At 37.1% G+C, this 25,387-nt stretch overlaps 1 protein-coding gene across 2 annotated transcripts in view; it reads right to left on the minus strand.

The window, feature by feature from the left end:
• Positions 1-4,017: 4,017 nt before the first annotated feature.
• Positions 4,018-25,387, minus strand: part of uhmk1 (U2AF homology motif (UHM) kinase 1) — a 53,316-nt gene continuing 31,946 nt past the window's right edge. Inside the window, exons 4-9 of one of the 2 annotated variants that reach the window (XR_011357625.1) lie at positions 13,851-13,945; positions 13,209-13,285; positions 9,653-9,751; positions 9,395-9,483; positions 5,930-6,072; positions 4,179-4,266 (exon numbers count right to left, since the gene is read on the minus strand). Coding sequence is in view for 1 of the 2 variants with exons in the window: in XM_069937813.1 (XP_069793914.1) it covers positions 4,111-4,266; positions 9,395-9,483; positions 9,653-9,751; positions 13,209-13,285; positions 13,851-13,945 (516 nt within the window). In the remaining variant the exon portion in view is untranslated. Of the gene's footprint in view, positions 4,267-5,929; positions 6,073-9,394; positions 9,484-9,652; positions 9,752-13,208; positions 13,286-13,850; positions 13,946-25,387 lie in introns of both variants that reach the window. The other variant, XM_069937813.1, reaches the window with a different exon arrangement.

The following is a 25,387-nucleotide window of genomic DNA, read 5'->3' on the forward strand; positions in this document are numbered from 1 at the left end:
CATCCTTTTGTAATCACAAGGTTTATCTGAAGATGGTAACAAATTTAAGTTGATCCAAAATCAACTGTGTAAAGTCAGTTTTTAAGGTTATGTAATAAAAATGACGTAAATAAAACTCTAAGGTGACCTTACACTGTCTTTTTGAAATGGTCTCAGACAAAATCCATTCATACTTTTCCCTCTTGTATATTAATAAGAGAACTGGATTCAACACCAAGTTGTCCAAGGCTAAACAAATATTCACTCTCCAGATGAAACTATATGCTAAGATGGCATATTTATTTCTTTGATTCAAGTCTTTTGCAAGAGGAGCACACGGACAAAGAATGGGAAAAGTAATGCATGGTCTGTGCACAGCACCACAGCATTCACTACCTTCAGTAAATAAATAAAACTGGCTGCTAAAGAAACCCACACCAGAGAGGTCCAAGCCACACATTTGTCTTTTTAAAAAAAATCCACATATGGTTAACTTCCTTGAGAATTGTTTATACCAATCTCATCATACAGTTTTCATGATACAGACTGGCAGATTGTTTACTATATAATTTGTACATCTGATATTATGCCTTTCTGTCTATGGCTTAATCTTTCTTAACTTGCATTTTCTAAAAACAAAATCCAGGAAGTTTCAGCTACAAAATGGCTACTACCCAAGATTTTGGTGCAGAAGTAATCGTGGCTGTTGCATGAGTGGAATCTTTTACTGTCTGGTGGGCAGGTTGCTGGTTAAAGAAACCTGATTCACAATTTAGTAAATGGTAAGTAATAATTTAGTTAGCATTTCAACCAAGTCTATGACAATGTATGGCTTTTATTTTACAATCATGAAGTCAGGCTGGTCCAAGTAAGAACTTTTGAAGAGCACCGCAGTGAAAAAGAATGAGAAAAGCATCTTTTGACATATGTACAACATAGTTTGATATTATTTTCCTCCACAAGAACACGAATTTACACCTAGACAATTCAATAAATTGCCAGAGCTTTAAAGAATAGGAAGCAAGATGACCAGAGATAAATTCTGTGAATTCTATATCTACTGCATCTCTTCTGCATGTCTCATTTTTAAAAAAAAGACACAAAGAATCCAGCTCTTTCAAAACGTGTCTTAGGTTTAGCCTGGCTTAGTTTAGGGCTTTGAATGCTGTTCAAAAGAAGTTGTAATTTTTTTCCCACCAAATTGCAAAATTTTAAAAAATTCTCATCACCCTCAAGGTTTCTATAAGTACTACCTCTACTCGTGTCCAGAATAGATTAGGTCACATTGGAATATACGGATGTGATTTTGTTAATTTTAACATTATTGTCATTCTAATGAAAACTGTAGCATTACCTGTTTAAATGTCAGTTCTTTCAAACTCATGGGGGGAGGGAGAAAGGCATGTTCTTAAATTTTTCAGCTGTGTATGGATAAATTATGAAGAATTTAAGGGTTCAAAAATGTTGTGGTATACTTATAGGACAGATTTGCTCCATCACAAATGATTAAATCAAAGAGTATGAGGTGAGTACATAAATCACAAATAGTCTGGGAACATCTGTAACAATACCTGGCAACTTAAGAGTACAGCGAGTCAATATATATCAAATCTAACACCTGACATATTTTCATTATCTGTGCACTGGAATTGATTTTGTACACCAATGTAGTCATTTGAACCAGATCTGCAAACCGTACAACTAAAATTTGTAAAATTATCTTAAGAAAAAAGTAATCCAAGAACAAGAACAACATAGACATTACATCAGAATGTTAATTACTAGTTCAATTAAATTGTTTAGATTTACTTATTTTAAATTACTTTTTTAAAGTACTGCAGGCACTAGTAATGTAACTTTTAACATGAACTAACAAGTTCAAAATGCACTGTAGAACACAATCCATGAAAGTACAAATTCCCCTCGCTTCTTATTCCTCTATAAATAACTTTAACGAGATATCCATTTTGTAGATACCAGTGGCTATTTTTTAGTGTAGGCAATCAGTGTTCAAATAAGTATGAATAACCAAGAAATAGCCTTGAAGTTCATTGTTATTTCATTAACACAATAAGAGTTGGAAAACTCCAGGCCTTAGGTCTGTGAATAAACACAAAAGCTGGGCAATGGTTCAGCAATAGCTGTGTATGGAAAATTATACTCCTGTGTAATACAGGGGCAAAATGTGCAGTCACATAAAAATATGGTGGAGGAAGATGGAATCACGAGCACGTTGCTTACTTTAGATTGTTGCCCGTTCTTTGGCATGTTTTGGTAATTACAGGTTTTAAATAGTTTTCCTAAATATAAAACATGCTCCAAAGAAAACTATATTAGAACTTCTATTTAATAAATGTAATTTGGTTAAATTCAAATTATTATTCTACATTTCTTGAATCTGCAGATAAATTGTTAGTTCTGAAACCTTTAAAAATTTTAAAATATTTTTGTAATTATCTTAAATGTACCTGAGCAGAAACATCAAAGAAACAAAATCAAGAGTGTATTAGCATAACTATGCTAATAGGATTATTTGCAGCCCAAATTGATCATCTGCCTCTAAAAAAAACTGGTTCTATATCCTTCTGCATTTCTCCATTTCAGCACATTGTCTTTGGTTATTAGCTGATGTTTATCAACTCTATGAAATACAATGCACCTTCACAATTCTAATGTGTGCAATGAACTGGAAAGCCTAACCACAATTATCTGCAAAATTATTGTTTCAAATTAGCTTTGCTAATTGCTGGGTTAATGCTGTGATTATTGATTATTAATCAATAGTTAGATGTGCTGCTTTACCAGATCAACTGATAAAATGTCACTTGGAGGGTATTCCATAAAATATCTCATTTTTATATTGCCCCAGTAAAATGCCAGGTACATTTAAAAACTAGGCAAAAGTTATTCCATTCAGATCAATTGAAGCTTTTGTTTAATGTATTATTACTTTTGGTTTTTGTTGTAGGTTGATTTTACAGTAAAAGTTGACACATAAACTGAATTAAGTGCTCTTTTACGACACTGCTGAGTAAATTTAGCCAATAGTGTTCACTAAAATCATTTAGTTATAGCTGTATTATTTGAAATATACAGACTCCCATGTGATTTGAATAATAATTGGCAGTCTATTTGTTCCAACAGTGATTGCAACGCTCCACTATCTTAGAAGTACTACTTAAATGTACAGGCTGTTGTTTTACTGGAAAGACAAGTGTTTCCAGCTTTCTGTTATCTTCCTCCCCTATTATACCAGACTATGCAGATTTATTATCTGCAAAATCATTGTTTCCAATCAGCTTTGCTAATGTATTAAAGCACTTGCAAGTCATTAAATTTTTGTGTGCCACTGTGGTCAAATTGTGTAACTCCAGGCTACTTAACAGTAGCCAACTCATCCCCATACAAGGAAAAAACAATTTAATGCAATCTCTAAAGCTGAGAAAGGATACAAGGAACTTTCTTGTGTTTCTCCCCAGATATAAATAATTCAACAACACACCACACACCATTAAAGCAGCTGTTCAAACGAGGCAAAGAAAGCACGATTGGGAAATGCTAATTGTGCTCACATTTGTGTTACCACTTGCCTACAGTTAAAAAACATCTTTTCTCTCCATTATTTAATGTATCTTATCTGCATTTAATCAGATGCAATCATTAAAAGAAACCACATCTGATATACTCGTAGTAGCTATGGCTAAATGTTTACATACGACTTCACTGACAGATTCAATCTATTTTAGTTTTTATTCCACCATTTACAAAAATGTTTTGTGATTTATTTAGATTAAGATATAGTAATCTCTGAATTGATTTTATCAGCATGTTCCCCGTTATCAAGAATGCATTTGATACCTGTCAGCAAAACTGTTAAATTAGCATTTTACAAATGAAAGGCAGTTAGCTATAAGTTCTAGTAATAAAATAGATTTTGTTAATAACTTGCCGGCAGTTTTAAGTGCATTAATCCCTAAGTTTGTAAACCTTTTCTCTAAACTAGCTGTTTAATCAATGCCATCTTACACACAAAAGGAATCAGAGCAAAACATTTAACCTTTATGTTATTCTATTGAGGAATATTTCAAAAGGGACCTGGGTGATTGTAAAAGGTGGCATGCCCAGGTGTAATTAGGTATCAGTAACTACTGTATGATACAGGTATCCCCTTTTATAAGCACACAGAGGATAGAATGTAGCCACCACAAACTTGCCATCGAACATTCTTCCAGTCAGCATCTGCTGGGCAATTTTGCAGTCCCCAGCACTTCTGAATTCAATAAAAACCTAATTGTAAAGAAGAAAGACAATTATTGTCACCAACCTCATGGTTTCCATAAAGTATTTGATAAGCTTTGCAGCAGCTACATTGTCAATTCTACTTGAGGAAATAAAATCCCATTTGAACTCTACCTCACCCAAAAGATGACAGCTTTGTACTGACTCTATTCTGCAATGAAATTTAATCTAAAAATTTGTGTTGAATTCTCTGGAGAGAGGCTTGAACTCACAACTTTGAATCAGACAAGTGTGCTGCAAACATAGCCAACGTTTATACCTGATGTATTGCCTTAACTATTTTTACATGAGATACTGCAGTGAGCAGATATTCCATTTATGGATGAGTCCAAATCAGACCAATGACACAGAAGTCTGAAATCACTTTCTGGTGAAAAAAAATCTGCACATGAAACATCCTGTGTAATTTTAATAAGTATCTGACATTGAACAGAACTTCTAAAAAGTAACGAAGAGGAAGCAAAAGAAAAAAATTAAGTCTCAAGATTTTTTTCCCCCATTCCCAGATTATATCAAATCTACACCCATCCTCCAATTTTTAGGCAGACAAAAATTTTCTACTGGTCTAGATGGGTAAATTAATAGCAAGTGGAAGTCCTTCCATTTCCAGAGAAAAGCTCAACTCTTCATTTTTTTTCCTGCACTATTCCAGCTGCTGTGATAACCTTTACAAGTTTATTTGTCATTTGATTCTATCAGTACAATCTGACAAAATAGCATTCTTCAGTTTAGTGCAAAGCAGCCAAACACACTTTCAGACAAGTATGGTAGATATGAATATATAATTATAATAAATATTGAAATCTTGGAGAACTGTTTTAGCAGTTATCAGTCATTCAGCAATCCCATTGCCCTTGGGAAGTAGATGTTCCTCAGCCTGGTAGTTCTGGCTAGATTTCTTCTTTACAGGTCAAGCACCCCTTATCCGAAATGCATGGGGCCAGAAGAGTTTTGGATTTTGGAACACCATTTAAAAAATCCACTCACTCACTCAGACTTAAAGATGCACGCATTTACATTACAATACAAACACCCCATATATTGTATACTTGTGTAATTGTCAAATTTTTTGGACCATCTTTTGGGGCAAAAAGGGCGGGGGGGGTCAACTTTTACACAGGTCAAACTTTTGACCTCGAGTACCTGCGTCGTTCAAGGCGCTGGGTTCATGGTGAGGTCGTTGGTAGCTCAAATGGGTGAATGGCCGGGACGAAGATCCGTGTTCGGGAGCTCGGATGGGCAGGCATCGGGGCGAAGATCCGTGGTCAGAGCGTTGGGAGCTCAGATAGGTGGGCACCCAAGGCCAAAAAAAGGGGATGGGTTTGACTATTACAAGTATTGATATTTATGCAAATATATATGATTCAGGTACCATATCCTTTATCTGGAACCTTTGAGGGACAGTGTGTTCCGAATTTCAGATTTTTCTGGATTTCAGAACAAAAGCCAGCTGCCCCAGATTTAAGCCCACCCGAATTGTGCTCCTGTATCCACCCCCTCCCTTCCAATTGTGTTGGCGCCTCTCTCCCCCCCCACCCAACCGAGTCACGTTGCCTTCTCTCCTCCCCCCCGCCCGTCCAAGTAGAGCTGTTGTCTTTCTCCCCTTTGCCCAACCAAGTAACGCTACCGTCTCTTCCCCCCCCCCACCTGCCTGAGTTACACTGCCGTCTTCTCCCCCTGCCAAACCGAGTCGTGCTGCTGTCTCTCTCTCCCTCCACTGTATCAGCATCAGGAATAAAATGCCGGATTTTGGAGCTTTCCGGATTTTAGATGTCCAGATAAAGGATTGTGTACCTGTATTTACATATGCACAAATTAAGTGAAGTAGACATATACTGAAAAATCTAAACTCTATAATGCATTACTTACGTCCACTATGTCCTGTTCTCTGATCAGGATGTCTGAACTCTATTAATATTACCTTATGGGACCACGGACGAAAAAAGTTTCAGATTTTGGATAATTTCTGTCTGAGTATTCTGATAAAGGGTACTCAACCTGTATCTCTTCCTGACGGGAGTAGCTGGAAGATGCTGTACATAGGTGGTAAGGGTACTCGCTGATCTTACAAGCTCTCTTTAAACAGCAATCCCGGTAAATCACATTGATTTGGGGGTGGGGGAGGGAAGGGGTGCACTGGAGAGTTCAACCTTGGCTGATCTTAGTGCCATCTTGTCTCCTGTCCTGAAGGCTGTATCACAAGCTCTGCACCCAACCCTAGTTTCTGGTTGTCCTGTTTGCCTGGTATTTGATCTCTGTGACATCCTCAATGCACTTATTAATGTAGTAAGTGATCTCATGTACTTATCAATATTTATGTGGCCATTGTAGTGGGCACCTCCCTGAACCAGCTCCAGTCCTGGGTCGCAAAGCTGTCATGTAGTGCTGTTGTGCCCTTTCCCCAACCATGTCTTGATCTCCTTGCGAACTGGCTTCATTTATTTTACCAGCAGCCTGTATGCTGGGGTTAGAATGGCGGATATGTGGTCTGAATATCCAAGGTGGGGGGGCGAGGGACAGCCTTGTACGCACCAGGATCATTGGCATACACTCGATCTAGGGGGTTTTCTCCCTGGTGGCAAAGTTGACATGCTGTTGAGAACATGGTAAAACAGATGTCAAGTTGTCATGGTTGAATTCACCAGCTATAATCATGCAACTGTTAGGTGGGATGCACGGGCTTCACAGATGGCACCATAAAGTTTCCTCATTGCTTCATCCTCATACCAAAGGAGGAACGTAAGCTGCGGCAATCAGCGTGGCTGTGAAATCCCTGGTAAGTAGAGGGATCTGTATTTCATCAACCTATCTTTGCTGATCAGGCCTTCATGATAGAGACATTTGTGCACTAGTTCTTACTGACGTAAATGCACAATTCCCTCCTCGAGCTTTGCCAGAAGCAGCATCTCTGTCTGCCCTGAAGGGGATGAGGCCACCTGGCTGGATCGCTGAGTCTGGAATGGAGACCTGGAGTCATAATGTCATCCCTGGAACTTTCTGATACCCTTCTGACAGCTTGCTGAGACATTAGGAACACCAAGGCAATACACAAAAATGGAGGAACTGAGAATCAATAGGAAGCAAAAGGTAGTGTAACCTGACGAATTTCTCCAGCACTTTTGTGTATTGTAGTACAATCTGCAGAGTTTCCTGTTTAATTATAAAAGTTAAGTCTCTTTAATTAAGAGAAAAATGACTTTTTAAAAAAATTTGCTTAAAACGTTAATTTATAACATTATATAACATTGAGACAGTGAACTTTTTAATCTAAATCGGAGACCCTATTCAACTGAGAGGAGCAATACGACTAACGTAAAACATGGGTGGAATGATGGTGAGCAGCTGCAATATTAAGTGTATGCACCCACTCTAAAGCAAAATTGAGCTCTGTCCATTTTCAAGTCAGATGGGCGACACCAGGCCATTAGCATGTTCCTAACTCATATGGCATAGTGATAGAACATGTGATAGATGTATTTGGGAGAAAAATTGGTAAAACTCGAGTAGGTTACATACATACACACACTTTAAAAAAAATGTTGAAAAGTTAAGAATTCACTCAGTAACTTTGGAGAAAGTATGGAGAATGCTGTGCAAGCTTCATAAGTAGGTGATAAAAACAATGACGTAATTAATCAACAAGGAGGAGACAGATACACTCTGGCTGTTGAAAGGTAGAGAGAGAGGGAGAGGGTGGTATCTCAGTTGTGAAGATCCTGGAACAACAAATCTCTCTCTCTGCAAAGCCTACGAGAACCTTCCTGAGTGGTAAACATTTACTTTTCGAGCACCAAAGCCTGGTGAACTTTATATATGTTAAATTCTGTGCACAGTATAAGAATTGCCTGCAACCAGTGAACTTGGAAGACTGAGAAGTGAGATCGAGCTGCGAACCAAGGAACTTTTCTTAAATTTACACACACATTGATCATGTGACCGATCATGTGACCAACCAAGTGACTCATATCTAGTAGATGGTGGAAATGGTTTGTGACGTTAGGAGGCCATTCACTTGCCGCACAATACTCAGGTTCCATCCTGCTCAAATGATCACAATATTTTGATCCATTTGAACTCATAATGTGTAAAGAGTGACTTGCTAAAGACAATTCAATGGAATAACAATGGTAGGCAGTATGATTTTTTTTGGAGATGTTACAAATGTTACTTGCCAATTAACAGCTCTTCCCCAAATGATGTCTTGGTTTCCATTTCAAGTGAAAATGAACCATGTGGAATTGTCTGTGAATTCATGACTTTATAATGGAAGGAAGGTTATTAATTAAGCAGTTGAAATGTTTAATCTTGTATACCGTCCCAAGGAACTCCTGCATAACAGTGGAATGGCTGGCTTCCATCAACTACAATCCAATTCCCTTCCTCTCCCCCTCCAGTATAGCAAGTTATGACTTGAACTATTGAAGTGTTACCAGGAATGGAGAAAGAAATGACTGCACTCTGCCTAGAGATAAGAAGTTATGTTCAAAATACAAGAATATTGATGGATTGAGAAAAAAATGATTCCAGTCACAAATAACCTAAAAACAGATTCAAAATAACTGGCCATAGAAGCAAAATGATTTCTTTGAGTACACATAGGGTTTGCTCACTAATGGACTGAGCAAATGGTGAAAGTCTGTTGAACTTAATGGTAGTGCTCTTAAAGCACAAAAGATTACTCCACTGCCTCTCCTCAAAATAATTCCACAGGCAACGCTGCCTTTATTTCTAACAAGTTAGGTGTAGATACCAAAAATTCTTTGGGAAAGGGCTTTTAATTTAGGACTAGCCCGACATCTCTGTTAGGAACATATTAATCACTTGCCTTGAGATACTAAATCAATGATAGTTGGTGACATACAAATATTAAACATGCTTGGCCTGAAACTGTAAGTAAAATATTCAGCATTAATTATTTTTGATTTTTTTTCATGACTAAAGTATTTTCTGAAATAAAAAGGGTCCAATTCACTTTCAGAGTTAAATAAATTATAGCTCTGCTCTTGCAGGCTCAATTCCAAATTGTTTTGCTGATTTGTGCAGATTACATTTACTCCCAGAAAACTTGTCTTTATTACAGGGAAATATGAAAAAAAATTCACATTGGTTTTCTCACCTGGCCTTTACCAGGGTTTTCCTTTGGGACAAGTAGAGACATAACTGGTCCAAATCTCTGACATTCTTCCCTCACATCTTCCACAACATCTGTATGGAAATAAAAGTACCAGACTTCAAACACATTTTGAATGTAGTAATATCTTGCACATAAATATATTTATATTGTCAAACCAAAACTCATTTCTTGCTAAAATTGAAGAATTGTTAAAAAAAAACTACACTGATAAACAAGTGATAAAAGGAAATACCAACTGACCTTCATATTCTTCATCACTTTGAAGATAATTATCATCAATTACATTGAGTAGCCTCAACACTGGAGTTGGAAGCACAACCAAATCTTCAATATGTGGGGCTAGTAATGAAAAATAACATGGTAAGGACTTTACTTCATCTGCAGATATTATCCTTTAAGGCAGGGTTGGCAAAATCTGGCTCACAAGCCACATGCAGTTATTTAACATTTAATGTGCGGATTGCAGAAATATGTTGGCTGAGACAGGTATCGTACGAGCTGGTACTCACAATGGTAGTGTTAGTGGGTAGTGGCTTGCAATTGTCTGCCAATTGTTGGCGGCTAGGGCATTAGGAGCTTGGATGGATGGGCGGGTGGCCAGACCGGGTAGCAAATCCTAGTTTGGAGATCAGATGGGTAGGTAGCCGGGGCTTAGGCAAGAGTCCATGGTCAGGGTGTTGGAAGCTCAGATGGGCAATTGGCCGAAGCCAAGGTGAGAGAGTCCACGGTTGGAGCATTAGGAGCTCGGATGGGAGTGTTGACAGGGCCCAGGGGAGAGACCATGGTCAGAGCGCAGGAAGGCACTCTGATGGAAGGCCGGCCTGGGCCTAGGCAAGAGTCTGTAGTCGGGGAGTCAGGAGCTCGGATTGGGGAGAGACCATGGTCAGAGCGCAGGAAGGCACTCTGATGGAAGGCCAGCCTGGGCCTAGGCAAGAGTCTGTAGTTGGGGAGTCAGGAGCTCGGATTGGAGGGACCTTAGATGGGTTGGCAGATGGGCCTAAAGGAAAGTCAGGTCCAATTGCCAGCTCATCCAAGCTCCAGACACCCCAGCCACCCACAAATTTGAGCTTTTGACGCCTCAATCACAGACTTACCACCCAGTCCCTGTCGTCTGCCAACCATCCAAGAATCTAATGTCCCGATCAATGCAGGTACTTGCACAGTTAAAAGTAGTATGTGTGTAATAGTCAACTGCTTAAAATAGAGGTGGCTAAACTTGCTCAACGCAAGATCCACAAGATAAGCCAGATGTTTGAGAGCCGCAAGATATGAAAAAAAATTATTCACATTTTTACTCTTACATGCATATTTTTTAAACAAAAAATGTATATATATATATATATTAAAAAATAAACATACATATTTATTCATGTATACAGTGTTCAAACTGCTAATGTGTATTAGTTTCAATAATCATAAAATACATATATTGTTACAAGCCCAGAGGACCCAAAAACTCAGCAGCAATAGATATTCACCAAGACAAATGGTTTCATAAACAAAAGTTGCTTTTAATTATCTTTAAATATGAAAACAGGATCAAAATTTATCTTATCATTAACTTAAACTTAACCCTCTTCTAATTCTAAGCGCACGTGTATATAATGTGTGTGTAAATTTAGAAAAGTTCTTTGATTCACAGTCCAATCTCACTTCTCATTCCTCCAAGTTTACTGGTTGCAGGCAAATCTTATACTATGCACAGAATTTAACATTTATGAAGTTCACCAGGCTTTGTTGCTTGAAAGGTAAATGGTTACCACTCAGGAAGGTTCTTGTCTGTTTTCAGAGAGAGATTTGTTGTTCACTGGACAACAAAAACTGATTCCTTGTAACTAGCCACTTCAGTATCTTGCCGAAGAAACTTGCCCCCTCAGGGTTCTCCAGATGATAACCTCTTTTTTTCAGGTTACCACAGAGTTCCGTTTTGTTTCTTATTTCAAGTGAAACATTAGGCAGCCAGTCCTCTCCTCTTGCATGAACCACAAGGGCTTTGTCTATGATGAATCAAGCACTCACAACTCAACTTCCAAAATGGGGTTTTCCACAAGCTTGCCAGCTTGTCCTGTTCCAGTCCCAGTTGCTGCTGCTGACTGTAAAACTGCAGAACTGAATTCTCTCTCTCACTCAGAGAGAAAGCTTGTTTTACCCTCTCTGCTTGCAAAAACCACATGACCCTCTTAGAATAGCAAGTTCCACTCCACACAGCCTGTGGCTCCGACGAGTTATTTCATCTGTTGCCTTTTTGTAAACAATCCATTAGTGCCGTCTCTTGGGCACTCTCCAAAGGCTCCAGTATTTCAAATAAGATCTGTTTTAAAGTGTTTGTATGTGACCTAAACTAAAAAACCTGCCCCAATTTATCTCCCAAAAACATATCTATGTACAATACAAACACAACATAATCTATCACAATATACATACAAAATATTTTCAAAATCCTGAATGACTTTCTGTGGAAATCTCTGCCCAAGGAAGCAGTCGAGGCTCTCTCATTAAATATATTTAAGATACAGTAAGATAGATTTTTGCATCATAGGGGAAATTAAGGGTTATGGGGAAAAGGTAGAGCTGGGTCCACAGCCAGATCAGCTGTGATCTCACAGAATGTGGGATCAGGCTCGAAGGGTAAAATGAACGACTCCTGCTCCAGTTTTTCATGTGTACTCTTCGAGAAAGCTGCTGTCACTGGTCTTTGCAGATACGCACACCATTGCAGCTTCCATAGCTGAGCGCATGATGCGAGAAGTGACCCAATGCAAAGCTGCCTTCTGCAGCAGAGCGAGGCCAGGTAGGGTTCACAGTTTTGCTCCTCCACTCCCCTTTCCAGTTGCCATCGGGATGGGGGAGCGATTGCTGGGAGCAGAGGCTGGGGTATCGAGTGGTCTAATCTCTGCACTGTCTTGTGTTGATTCACCATCCAATGGACCCAGGGATTGCCCACGACACTGACAGGACCTTCACTGCTGCTGCCAGTTTCAGCTCTGTCCTGCCTTGGCGCCTGGATGAAGTTTTCATTGGGGACCCCCTCCAGCCTCTCCTTTCCGTCTCCATAATTTTGCTTCCCCCCTGCCACAGTGCTTGCCTTGGACAGGCAACCCACCTCTGGGGCAGGCCATGCCCCATCAGAGCGCTCCTGGCCCAGCTTGGGTTTCCCTACCTCTGCAGCCACATCCTGTGGAGGGCCTTTAGCTTTGCCCAACCCTCCTATCTCACACCCCACATTGGCAGCACTCTGCCATGGTCTGGCCCAAATGAGGAGAACCCAAATCCGGCATTCACTGATAGTTTTGCTCCGCTGCAGGGGCTGTTCCTATAGTGCCTACTCCCGCTTCATTTTCCTTGTCTTGCAGCCTGGGCTGTTACCATTTTGCGACCCCCACACCCCCTCCCCGGTCTGGCTGCAGAGATTCGGAGGATCCCAGGCCCTCTTCGAGAGCACTGGTATCTCTTCCAGCCCACATATTTCCACAAGTCACGCATTACATGCCAAAGAGCCGCACGTGGCTCATGAGCTGTGGTTTGACCCTGAAAATTGGTCTACAAAATTCAGTTATTACATGGACTGTAATGTGTACTTTTTTTTTGTAGTTTTATTGTCTATGTATACTTTGATGTGGTTTTAAATTTTTTAATAAAATATAAAAAAGACAGGTAATCAGTTTTCCAGTTTCAATCCAATTCATAATATGGCCATATTAAAATGTAAACTTCATAGTTTTACAAAAGCATGCATCATTCAAGCTTTGGATTCTTGGCAACATGAAACTGTATTCAGAAAGGGCATTGAACTTACCAAAGGGAATACTGAAGAAGGGGTTGAATAAAGCACATTCTGCTGTAATTCTTTGTGCCGGGTCATCATGAAGCATACTATAATTTAAATAAAGGGAAATAAAAATCGTCCTGGAGTCATTTAAAAACCAACGAGAATATTCCTGTTGGTTGTAAGTTAATATCCACAATGATGTATATTAAAACCTCTATTTTTGTCTTTTGACTTGACAGCAACTTTTAATGAAAACCAAATTCACATTAAATAAGCGCATGCAAAACAAGTGAAAGTGGAAAAAATTGTGTCAATTTGGATCACAGGATACTTCTTACCTATGAGTTAGGAAGTTATGAATTAAATTTCAATCAAATAACCAATTTAACATAGTACAGAAAAGGCCAATTACATTTTTGAAAGAAAGAACAACTTTTATATTTTATGCAGCTTTCTACCCCCCTCATGATAAATTCTCATAAACACCAATGATTTTTAACATCGTCTTTAAATCGCATCATCTATCTCTGGTTATTCATAACACAATTTTCTGTCATCTCTTGGGCATTCTCATATCAATTCAGTGTACAGCAATACTCCAATTAAAGAAACACTATTCAGTTTTTAGGAAATGTTATTTGCTAGTCATAGTCAAGGTGGATAGCATACCTTTTAATAACATCTCTGAGGTGATAAACTGGGATAGCTGAATACACCAAATCTTTACTTGCAAAAATGGAATCTATGATGGCAGAACTGTTAGCCTGGACAAAACAAAACAGAAATATTTAGACAGGAGGGCAAAAGTTTGAGTGTAATCATAAAAAAGGGCTTCAAGGAATAAGATGTAAAAAATTTTTTTGAGCAGACAGGTCTTCAGCCGACAACATTGTATTGACCTAATCCCTGATCAATCTAACCCTTCCCCCACAGCCCATTACATCCTTTTATTTTGAAAATTTTAATTAATTTCTCATATGGATTAAAAAACTTATAAATAAATTTCTTATTCAAAAACAATGAAAAAATTAATCATGATTTTCTTTTTAATTCCCCCCTCCCATCCTCCCCCTCCCCCCAACAACCCAATAGAAAAGAAAGAAAACATCTGGATAGTATTTATAAAAACTTATTAAAACTATCAAATAAAATCTAACATTTTAATTTTCTTGAGTTTAGAAGTCGAAAGTTTCAGGTTGGGTGATTACAACTTAATTCCTACAATTTGTAAATATGATTCCCAAAATTTTCAAATTTGATACACAAATTATATGTAATTTTCTCAAGTGGTATTCAACTACCTATTTCAGTAAGCCATCTACCCATTCCCAAATAAACATCTGATTTCCAAGTTATTGCCACATATTTTCTGGCTTCCGCTAGGGTTATTTCAACAAATTCTATTTAATTTCAATTTCAATTCTGTGTCAAAAATATTTCCAAATAAAAAAAATATTTGGATCTTGAGGAAAGTTAATTTTTGGAATTTTTTCCAAAAATTAACCCAGTCTGTCCAAAAGGGTCTTAATTTTGAACATTCCCATGTAGAATGTAAAAAAAGTACCTATTATTGCATCTGAAATATTTACCTGAAAAATTACAATGTACCATTCTATACCAGACATTAATTGAATTAGTCATATTATCCCATTGAAGATTAATTTCTAAATCTTTCTCCCATCTTTGACTTGATGTAAGAATTCCTGGCTTATTCATTCCTTTTTGCAAAAAATGTATTCATAATTGAAATAAACATTTAAAATATTTATATTTATAATTAATTGTTCCAAATAGCTTTGTTCAGGTAATATCAAATCTGGACCTAAATTTTCTCTTAAATATGCCTTTAACTGATAATAAGAGAATACTGTATTTTTTTTAAATTCCATACCTACTTTTCAATTGCTCAAATGTCATTAAAGTTGAACCTTGAAAACAATCTTTTATTGTCTAAAATTCCATTAAACCAAATATTAAAAACTTTATTATTTATTGTAAAAGGAATAAGTTGATTCCAACTCAATATCATTCTGGTATCTGAAAAGTTATTATTCCCATTTCTAAATGTATTTTATCCCATATTTTAGAGATGTTTTAACCAAGGAATATCTCAATTTCCAATAAACAGCTTATACCATTTATATATAAAATTATCTGATTTATCTCATATTTTATTTATTTCTATAAATACTGTACTCTAGGGAATATATTCTTTTTATACAATTCACCCTTCCTATGAATGGTATAGGTAGTTCTTTCCATTTCCCTAAATCATCACCTATTTTCTTAAGCAATGGTGTATAATACAATTTAAATAAATTATTTAAAATGTTATCAATTTTAATACCTAAATATTTAATTGCATCTCTCTGCCACTTAAATTCACTTTCCTTTTTAACACTGCTTATAACCCGCCTTTATTATAGGCATTATTTCACTTTCATCACAACTTATTTTATAGCCAGATACTACACCATATTCTTTTAATCTGAAATCCAATTTACTTAATGACCTTTCTGGTTCAATCAAACACATTATAACATCATCTGCACATAAACTAATCTTGTACTCTTTCCTGACTACTTTAAAAGCTTTAATATCATTATCAAGTCTAATTAATGCTGCCAAAGGCTCTATTGATAAAAATAAATAATGAAGGTGACAATGGACATCCTTGCTTACTTCATCTAGTCAATGAAAAGGATTCTGATATGTGCCCATTTGTTACCACTTTCGCTTTAGGTTTAATATGTAGACCTCTGATCCAATAGATAAATGTGGGTGGTATTCCAAATTTACTTAAAACTTTGAATAAAAAAAATCCCACTCCAAGTCATCAAATACATTTTTAGCATCTAAAGTAATTACTACATTAGGTACCTCTCTTAACTGTGCTAAATGTTTTATACTAATTAATTTTGTCACATTATCTGCTAATTTATTTAAAAAAAACAAATCCAGTTTGATCAATATTTATTAATTTAGGTAAATATTTTGCTATTCTATTTGCTAACATTTTTAGATATTATTTTATAATCTGCATTTAACAATGAAATAGGTCTATATTTTGTGAAATTAAATCTGATTCAGTAATGAATAAGTTTAGTTTATGGAATGCAATTAAAGAATATTTAAGAGGTCAGATAATGTTATACATCTAAGATTAAAAAAGATTATATACAAGTAGAGCAACTTGATAAAGAAATAATAGAAAAATATTTACATATACAATCAAATGAAGAAAAATAAAATCTTGTTAAATAAGAAATTAAAGTACAATACTTTGAAAACATAAAATAGAAAAGATATAATGAGAACTAAGTAAAGATATTATGAGTTAGGAGAGAGAGCACATAAGGTTCTTGCATGGCAATTAAAAACAGAACAAGTTTCTAACACAATTATAGCAACCAAGAAAGAATCAAACAGATAACTTAAATCACAAGAAATAAATAAAATTTTTAAATTTTTATAAAAGTATCAGTCAGAATCATTAAAAGATTATAATAAAATAGAATAATTTTTTCTCAAATAAATTTACCAAAATTAAATATGGAAGATCAAAGAGTATTGGCTACTCTATTTACTCAAAGGGAGGTTAAAGAAGCATTAGGTTCTTTACAAAATAATGGGAGAAGATGGTTTTCCATCTGAATTTTAAAAAACATTTAATGATTTATTAATTCCTCCATTTATGGAAGTATTAGAACAGGTGGGAAAGATGAATGATTTACCAGAATCATTTAAGACAGCAATTGTAACTGTGATTCCAAAAAAAGGGAAATATCATTTGAAACAATCCATGTGCTATCTAAGAGTCTTTTAAATGTCCCTATTGCATCAGACTCTGCCACTTCCCCCCCCCTCCCAAAACAAAGCATTCCAAGCACCCACCACTCTCTGTGAACCTCTGACATCTCCACTATACTTGCCTCCACTCATTTAAACAGATATCCTCTGGGGGAAAAAAAAGTGCTGGCTGTCCACTTTGTCGATGCCTTTCATAATCTCATACGCCTCCATTAAGTCACCTCTCATCCTCTGTTGCTCTGAGGAGAAAAACCATAGCTCATTTATCCTTTCCTCATCTTCTCTAATCCAGGTAGAATCCTGGCAAATCTCCTCTGCTCCCTCTCAAAAGTTTCCACATCCTTCCTATAAAGAAATGACTAGAACTATAGAAAAATATTCTGTGTGGTCTAACCAGAGTTTTATTGAGCAGCAATATTACCTTGTAACTCTTGACTTCAATCTGCTGAGTAATGAAAATCAGCACACCAAAAGCCTTCTTAACCATCTTATCAACTTGCTTGGCAACTATGAAGGATCCGGGACTTGGATCTCAAGATCCCTTTGTTTTTCCACACTGTTAAGAATAATGCCATTACCTTTGTACTTTGTCTTCAATTTTGATCTTCCAAAGTGTATCCCTTCACACTTTGAACTCCATCTGTCACTTCTTTGCCCAACTCCCCATCCTGTCTGTATCCTGTTGTAACCCTCAAAAATCTTCCACGCCATCCATAATCGCTCCAACTATTATGGCATCTGAAAACTTACTAACCCACCCCTCCCATTCCTCATCCAAGTCATGAAGAGCAGGGGTCCAAGAGTACATCTCCATAGAACATTACTAATCATTGTCCTCCAAACAGAACATGCTCCCCATACCATTTTCTATGGGCAAACAAATTTCAAATCCAAGCAGCCAACTTTCCATGCATCCCATGCCTCTCAACTTGCTGGATTAACCCAGCATGTCAAACACCTGACTAAAATCCATATACACCACATCCATTGCTATTAATTTGTTTTGTCACCTCTCCAAAAAACTTAATTAGGCTCGTGAGTCACAACCTGCCCTTCACAAAACCAAGCTGACTATCCCTAATAAGACTATGTTTCTACAAATGCTCATAAGTCCTACCCCTAAGAACCCTCTCCAATAATTTGCCCACCATTGACATAAGAGACCGACCCTCTGGTCTATAATTTCCAGGATTCATTCTATTACTTTTCTTGTACAAGAAAATTATATTTGCAATCCTCCGGAACCACTCCTGTGGGCTGGAAGGGCATATAGATAATTGTTAATGCCCCAGCAATCTCTTCACTCATTTTCTATAGTAATCTAGGCTATATCCCGTCCGGTCTCAGGGATTTATCCATCCTGACGTTTTTCACAAGCTCCAATGCTATGTCTTTCTTAACCTCTATATGCTCCAGAACATCAGCCTGTTACAGGCTGACCTCGCATTTGCCAAGATCCCTTGTCTTGGTGAACATTGAAGCGAAGTATTCATTAAAGACCTCCTCTACTTCCTCAGCTTCAAGACATGTTTCCCCCTTTTTCCCCTGAGCAGTCCTACCCTCACTCTAGTTGTCCTCTTAGTCTTCTTTGGGGTGACACAGTTGGCGGAGTGGTTAGCGCATTGCCTTTACAGTGCCAGCGATTGGGACCTGTGCTATAAGGAATTTATACGTCCTCCGCATGTCTGTGTGGATTTTCCCCAGGGGCTCCTGTTTCCTCCCAATGTTTGAAATGTACTGGGAATGTAAGTTAATTGGGTGTAAACTGGACGGCATGGACTCGTGGCTGAAATGACTTGTTACTGTGTTGTCTAAATTTTTTTAAATTATATTTTAAATTTAACAGTTTGTGGTTGAGCTGAACAGTGAAATGGAAATTCTGGACTGGGTATTAGGAAATGAACCAGAGTTGATAAGGGAGCTGCAGGCAATGTTGCAGCCTTTTGTTATTTTTTAGTGAGCTACTTTGGGGGTTGGAACAGAGTGCAAACACTCACAGATTTCATAACAACATTTTGAACAGATGCAGAGGCACCCAAGTTCAAGCTGTAAACAGAGTTAATGTTCTCAACTAAGAACCAGAACAATTGATTGTTTACCTAAGGAAAAGACATCTGTAGAGAGAGAGATCATATGTTTATGACTCATGTTTTTGGAAAATGGAAACTGAAACCAGTATTGATCAAGCAAGTCATGTGATTGAGACACTTGAAGCAGCATTCAGTATCATCAGCCAGCCATCTGAAAAGACAGAAATGAAGTAACTTTGTATGAGATGGACACTGCTGTTTTCCCCTTTTAAGGGGGCAACATTGATCTGCTGTGACCATTATAAAGGTCATTTTGATTTACCCATATCTGTGTAAAGGAAACAGGATTATTCCTGTAGTTGAATTGTGATCATTTTAATGGTCATTCTGTCTGACCCTTGCCTGGGTTCAGGGAAGCATTATGGACATCACAAGGCTTATGAATTGGTTCCAAAAGCTAATAGAGACAAAAATTTAGAAATTTTGAAAAATTGGTGACCCCCGTCTTACATGGATTTTGCATTTGACAAAGCTGTGCTTTGACCTGATGGTGCATATCAAGAGATAAATGGCAACTATAACAATCTGAAGAGCTCGTGTTAGTTGAGGAAATTAAAAGGTACATTCTTAATGATATACAAGCATATTTAGATGTAAATGAAGTAGAAACTTGGCAGGATTCTGCTAAATTAACAGATGAGTATGCTTTAATCCATAAGGTTAAATTTGCACCCAGTAGAACTTTCCAAAAGGGTAATATGGACTATCCAAGTAAGTTAGAAAATAAATGGGTAAGAAGTGCTAGGTGGAAAAGAAGGGAAGCAAGAAAAGGTAAAAACATGGGTCGCCTTTACCACGGTTGTAAGAAACCTGGTCGCATGATAGGAAATTGTTCCATCCTGAGGAAAAAGAAAAAAAAAGAAGGCAGCACCAGATGACTGTATTCAAAGAGATGAAAATAGAAATAAAAAAAGGTTCCAGACCTGTTGGTAACATTAGAGAGGAATTCAAATATTTTGTGTCAGAGGGTATGGTTTCTTTAAAGGAAGGGTCACCACAAACGTCAGTAAAAATCCTTCAAGATACTGGGGCTGCCCAGACATCCATGTTTTGGAGTATGGTGATAAGACTGCACGGGTGACATAAATTTGATTTGAGGTTTGGGGGGTAACCCAGAGTCGATACCTTTGCACAAGAATCAGAATCAGTTAACGGACCTGTTACGATAAAGTTTGCCAGTGGAAGGGGTTTCATTGTTATTTTGAAATGTTCTTGCAGAGGATAAAGTTGAAACTGAAGTGTGCTTGACAGATAAGCCAGTCATTGATGAGACAAAGACAGATTCCAATATATATCCAGCTTGTGCAGTGACACAGCCTATGGTGGGAAAGCTTCCTTGTGCAGACAGTGCTATGCAGACTGATTTAAAAGGGACCGGAAACTGTGAGCATTCAGGTCGTAATGACCTGCCAAAGGCTGTGCATATTTCTTCATTGGACCAGAGTTCTGGTGTTAAACTTGAGAGTAAGGATTTGTCATTATACCAAAAGGAGTTTACAGAGAGGCAGAACAGAGATCCTATCTTAATGAAATAAGAGATAAGGCTCTGATAAAATTAAGAAAGAGCCAGTTAGATATTATTTTAAGGAAAGTGTGTTGATGAGGAAGTGGAGACTTGCCTGATATCCCTGCCGGTGAAGGATGGGCAATTGTTCAACAGGTTGTAGTTCCTAAAGACGACAGGAATGAAATTTTAACCTTGTTCCCCCCTCTCCCCCCCCTCCCCCAAAATCTTGGTGTAAGGAAAAATACATAAAAGATTATGATACCATTCTATTGGCCTAGTTTAAAAGATGCTCTGACATTTTGCCTGACCTGTCACATTTGTCAGGTTGTGGGTAAACCCAATTGGGGTCCTCAGTGGATCCTTTTGTCTCCGTTCTTGCTTTGGGCAAACCCTTTTCTAAAGTTATTATAGATTGTGTTGGCCCATTGCCCAAGACAAAAGCTGTGAATCAGTATTTTATAACTGTCATGTCCACAGCCTCTAGATTTCCAGATGCAATGCCACTTCGAAATATTAAAACTAAAATTGGGTCAAGAGCTCTTGTGAAATGTTTCACTTTAGTTGGTTTGTCTAGAGTTAATATGTTTATGACTCATGTTTTTGGAAAATGGAAACTGAAACCAGTATTGATCAAGCAAGTCATGTGATTGAGACACTTGAAGAAGCAGCATTCAGTATCATCAGCCAGTCATCTGAAAAGACAGAAATGAAGTAACTTTGTTTGAGATGGACAGAGCCTAGAGTTCCAATCAGACTGCTTCAGCAGATAGTATAAATTGGGAGCTAAACAAATCACATCATCAGCATATCATCCAGAAACTCAAAGCGCCTTGGAAACGTTCCATTCAATGTTTTGAGAACGAGAAGGACTGGGATGAGGGTGTCGATTTGCTTTTGTTTGCAATAAGGGAGTCTGTTCATGAATCATTAGGCTTTAGTCCTTTTAAGCTGGTACTTGGACATTGAGTTAGAGGACCTTTAATGTTGTTGAAGGAACAATAGGTTAATAAGGATACACAGTTGAGTTTGTTAGATTATGATTCAAAGTTTAAAGTCTGTAAACGAGCTGAAGAGAATTTGAAAACAGCTCAATGGAAAATGGAAGTCAGGTATGATTACAAAAAAAGCTACAATGAGAACTTTTAAACCAGGGGATAAATTCTTTTCCCAACAAATTTCAATCTACTTAGGGCAACATTTTCAGACCTGTTTGAGATAAGAGTCCAAGGTGAATTATTAAGTCAACTACATAGTTAAAATATCTGATCAGAGACGTAAAATGCAGAGATACCATGTCAAACATATTTAAACCTTATTTTGAGAATTTGGATTTTAGCAAGAAGCAGCCTTCACCAGAGGTACTGGTTGTTGATAAAATTGAGGAGTTTAGGGATCATGAGGCGATACAAGCTGCTCCTTATGAGGGTTACTTCAAACAAAAGATTGCCCCATTTCATCTGTCTAATTAGAGTATTTTGCAAAATTTGATTGATAAACTGCTGTATCTTCAGCCCCAAGAAAAGGAACAAACAACTACTTTTAAAATTTAGGAACCTCTTTCCAGGTGTGCTTAGCTTGTCATGATGTTGATGTTGGAGATGCCAAACCTATCAAGCAACATCCATATCAAATGAATGTTGAAAAGTGTAAACTGGTGGATCAAGGGATTGAATACATGTTAAAGATTATTATTAGATATACTACCTCAGAATGGAGTTCACCTAGTGCCTCAATCAGATGAGAGTTAGATCTTGCACTGATTATAGAAAAGTTAATGTTGTAACAAAGACAGATCCTTAACCTATCCCTACGGTTGGATAAGTTTCTTACAAAGATGGACTTATTAAAAGGTTACTGGTGTGTCCCATTAACAGTAAAAGGTTGGGAAATTTCTGTATTTGTAACCCTGTCAGGTTTATATGAATACAACGTTTTAACATTGGAATAAAAAATGCTCCAGGAACATTTCAAAAAATTATTAATTCTGTGAATCAACATTTAGAGCTTACACTGAAGATTTGGTTATGGTGAATGACACTTGGGAAGCACATATTTTTGAGTTAGAGAAAATGTTTGATAAACTTCCAAAAGCCTTACTGTTAATTTAGCCAAAAGTGAATTTGGCCATGCTACCATGACTGATCTTGGTTATGTTGTTGGTCAAGGCAAAAATTCAGACGATCTCTGAATTTCTGCTTCTACGGATAAGAATGCAATTAGGAGGTTTTTGAAAATGGTAGGGTATTATAGAAAGTTTTATAAAGGTTTTCCTGGTATCACCCTTTCTTTGACTACCTTCTAAAGAAGGGTGAAAAGTTTATTTGGACAAAAATTTGCCAGGAAACATATGATAAACTGAAAGCCATTTTATGTCACCAGCCTGTGCTTAAGTTACCTGATTTTGAAAAGTCATTTTCTTTAGCTGTTGATGCTTTTGATAAAGCTGCAGGAGCAGTGCTGTCATAAAAGAATGACTGTGATGCAACTGACCACCCAATGACTCACTCATCAAAGAAATTCAATGAACATCAAAAGAATTATTCTACTATAGAGAAAGAATGATTGTTCCTTGTATTGGCTTTGCAGCATTTCAATGTTTAAATTTGCACTGCTCAGGGACCATTTGTTGTCTATACTGACTATAATCCTTTAGTTATTTTAAGTAAAATGAAAATCAGATGGTTGTAAAACTGGAGTTTAATTTTGCAAGAATATGATTTAATGATAACTCATATTAAAGGCAAGGATAATCTAATTGCCTTTCAAGATCCTCTGTCCCAGGATATTGATGGATTTTTACCTATGGCATTCTCAATGTGGTATGGCACTTGTCTTGTATCGGACCATAAAGCACTTCAGTGGGTAGTGAAAACTGCCCAGCAGATTATCAGCATTCAATTGCCCACCATTGAGAACATTTATCAAGAACGCTGTCCCAAGGATGCATCACACCCAAACTATGGAATTTTTACTCTTCTTCCATCTGGTAGCTGCCGCAGGAGCCTTCGCTCTCAAACCAGCAGGCTCAAGAAGACCTTTTTCCCTGAACACCAAACACTTAGCACATAAACAACCAAAAATGAACATTTAAGACATTAAAACATCCATACTATGGGAATAAATCATATCGGGGACTTTTATAGGCCTGGTGATATTCAAGGAATGGGGTGGGGGGAGGGAGAGAGGGAAAAGGGTATTAGATGTGGACTAGATCGAAAATTTGCACAGATTGGATAAGTTTTAAATGTTGCAGATTTGTAACTACTGTTGATGACAAAGTTGTAAATTGCTGAGTCCGAACCTGGAAAACTATAAATAAATTTTTTTTAAAGACCTCCTCCCTCACCCAAGGCTATGACCCTGCTAAACCTTAAATCACAGCACTGAGTGGTACTGTACTCACAGTGTATTGTCAGTACTTTTATAATTGTTTGCTTGTTGAATGCACTTGTCTTTAATTTGTATATAGCACTTTTTTAAACTTCTGGTTGATTGCTAATTGTATTCCATTGGCTTTGTATTTCACTTGGCACAATGACAATAAAATTGAATCTAATCTAAAAAGTGTTAAATTTTCAACGTTGCTGAAAAATGTTATATTTTTCTATATATTGTATAACATTAGAATGTAATATTGTTAAAAAAATTGTAGGTTACAGTTAAAATTTTGCTCTTTAAAGCTCAAAATGCTTTCAGTTTGAAGGATCTGTTGCAGGCTTCTTTTTTTAGTGAGTTACTTTGGGGGCTTGGAACAGAGTGCAAACACTCACAGATTTCATAATAACATTTTGAGCAGACACAGAGGCACCCAAGTCCAAGCTGTAAACAGAGTTAATGGTCTCAATTAAGCACCAGAACAATTGATTGTTTACCTAAGGAAAAGACATCTGTAGAGATAGATCGTATGTTTATGACTCATGTCTTTAGGAAATGGAAACTGAGACCAGTATTGATCAAGCAAGTCAAGTGATTGAGACACTTGAAGAAGCAACATTCAGGATTATCAGCCAGTCATCTGAAAGGAGAGAAATGAAGCAATCTTGTGTGAGACATAACAGGGGAAATAATGACCTGCTGTGACCACTGTAATGGTAATTTTGATTTACCCATGTCTGGGTAAAGGAAACAGGATTATTCCTGTAGTTGAATTGTGATCATTTTAATGGTTATTTTGTTTGATCCTTGACTGGTTTCATGGAAGCATCGTGGACCTCACAAGTTTTGTTTCCCCAACACAAGAGGGGAGTTGTGAAAATCATTTGTATGAAAGAACATTCCTCTGGATTCGTGAGTTTTGAGAAGTCTGATGACTCTGCGTCTCACTTAATTTATAATTACTTCTGAATATCAGTTTAAAGGTTCTAAGTTTCAACACAGGATTTATAAGACTGGACCTTGAATTGACTTTTCAGAATTGCGCCTATGTTGTAATGGTTTGGCTAATCCATACACACACACATTTGCCCATAGTTGGGGTTAAGATTAGATTTAAATAAGATGTTATATATTAGTAGTTATTAATAAAAAATATTGTTTTTAAAATACCATCATCTTGGTGAATTTCTATTGCTGCTGGTCAATGATGTATCAGTAAGGAAATCCTAAGGAGGTAGTGATCATTATATGATAGAATTTTCCTTGCAGTTTGAGAGGGAGAAACTAAAATCAGATGTGTCAGAATACCAGTGGAATAAAGGGTATTACAGTGATACAAGAAAGGAATTGGCCAAAGTTAATTGTAAAGACACTCTAGCAGGGAGGACAGCAGATTAGTAATGGTTGAAATTTCGGCAAGAAAT

Source organism: Narcine bancroftii, chromosome 5, assembly GCF_036971445.1.
Source record: "Narcine bancroftii isolate sNarBan1 chromosome 5, sNarBan1.hap1, whole genome shotgun sequence".
NCBI classification, from domain to species: Eukaryota; Metazoa; Chordata; class Chondrichthyes; order Torpediniformes; family Narcinidae; genus Narcine; species Narcine bancroftii.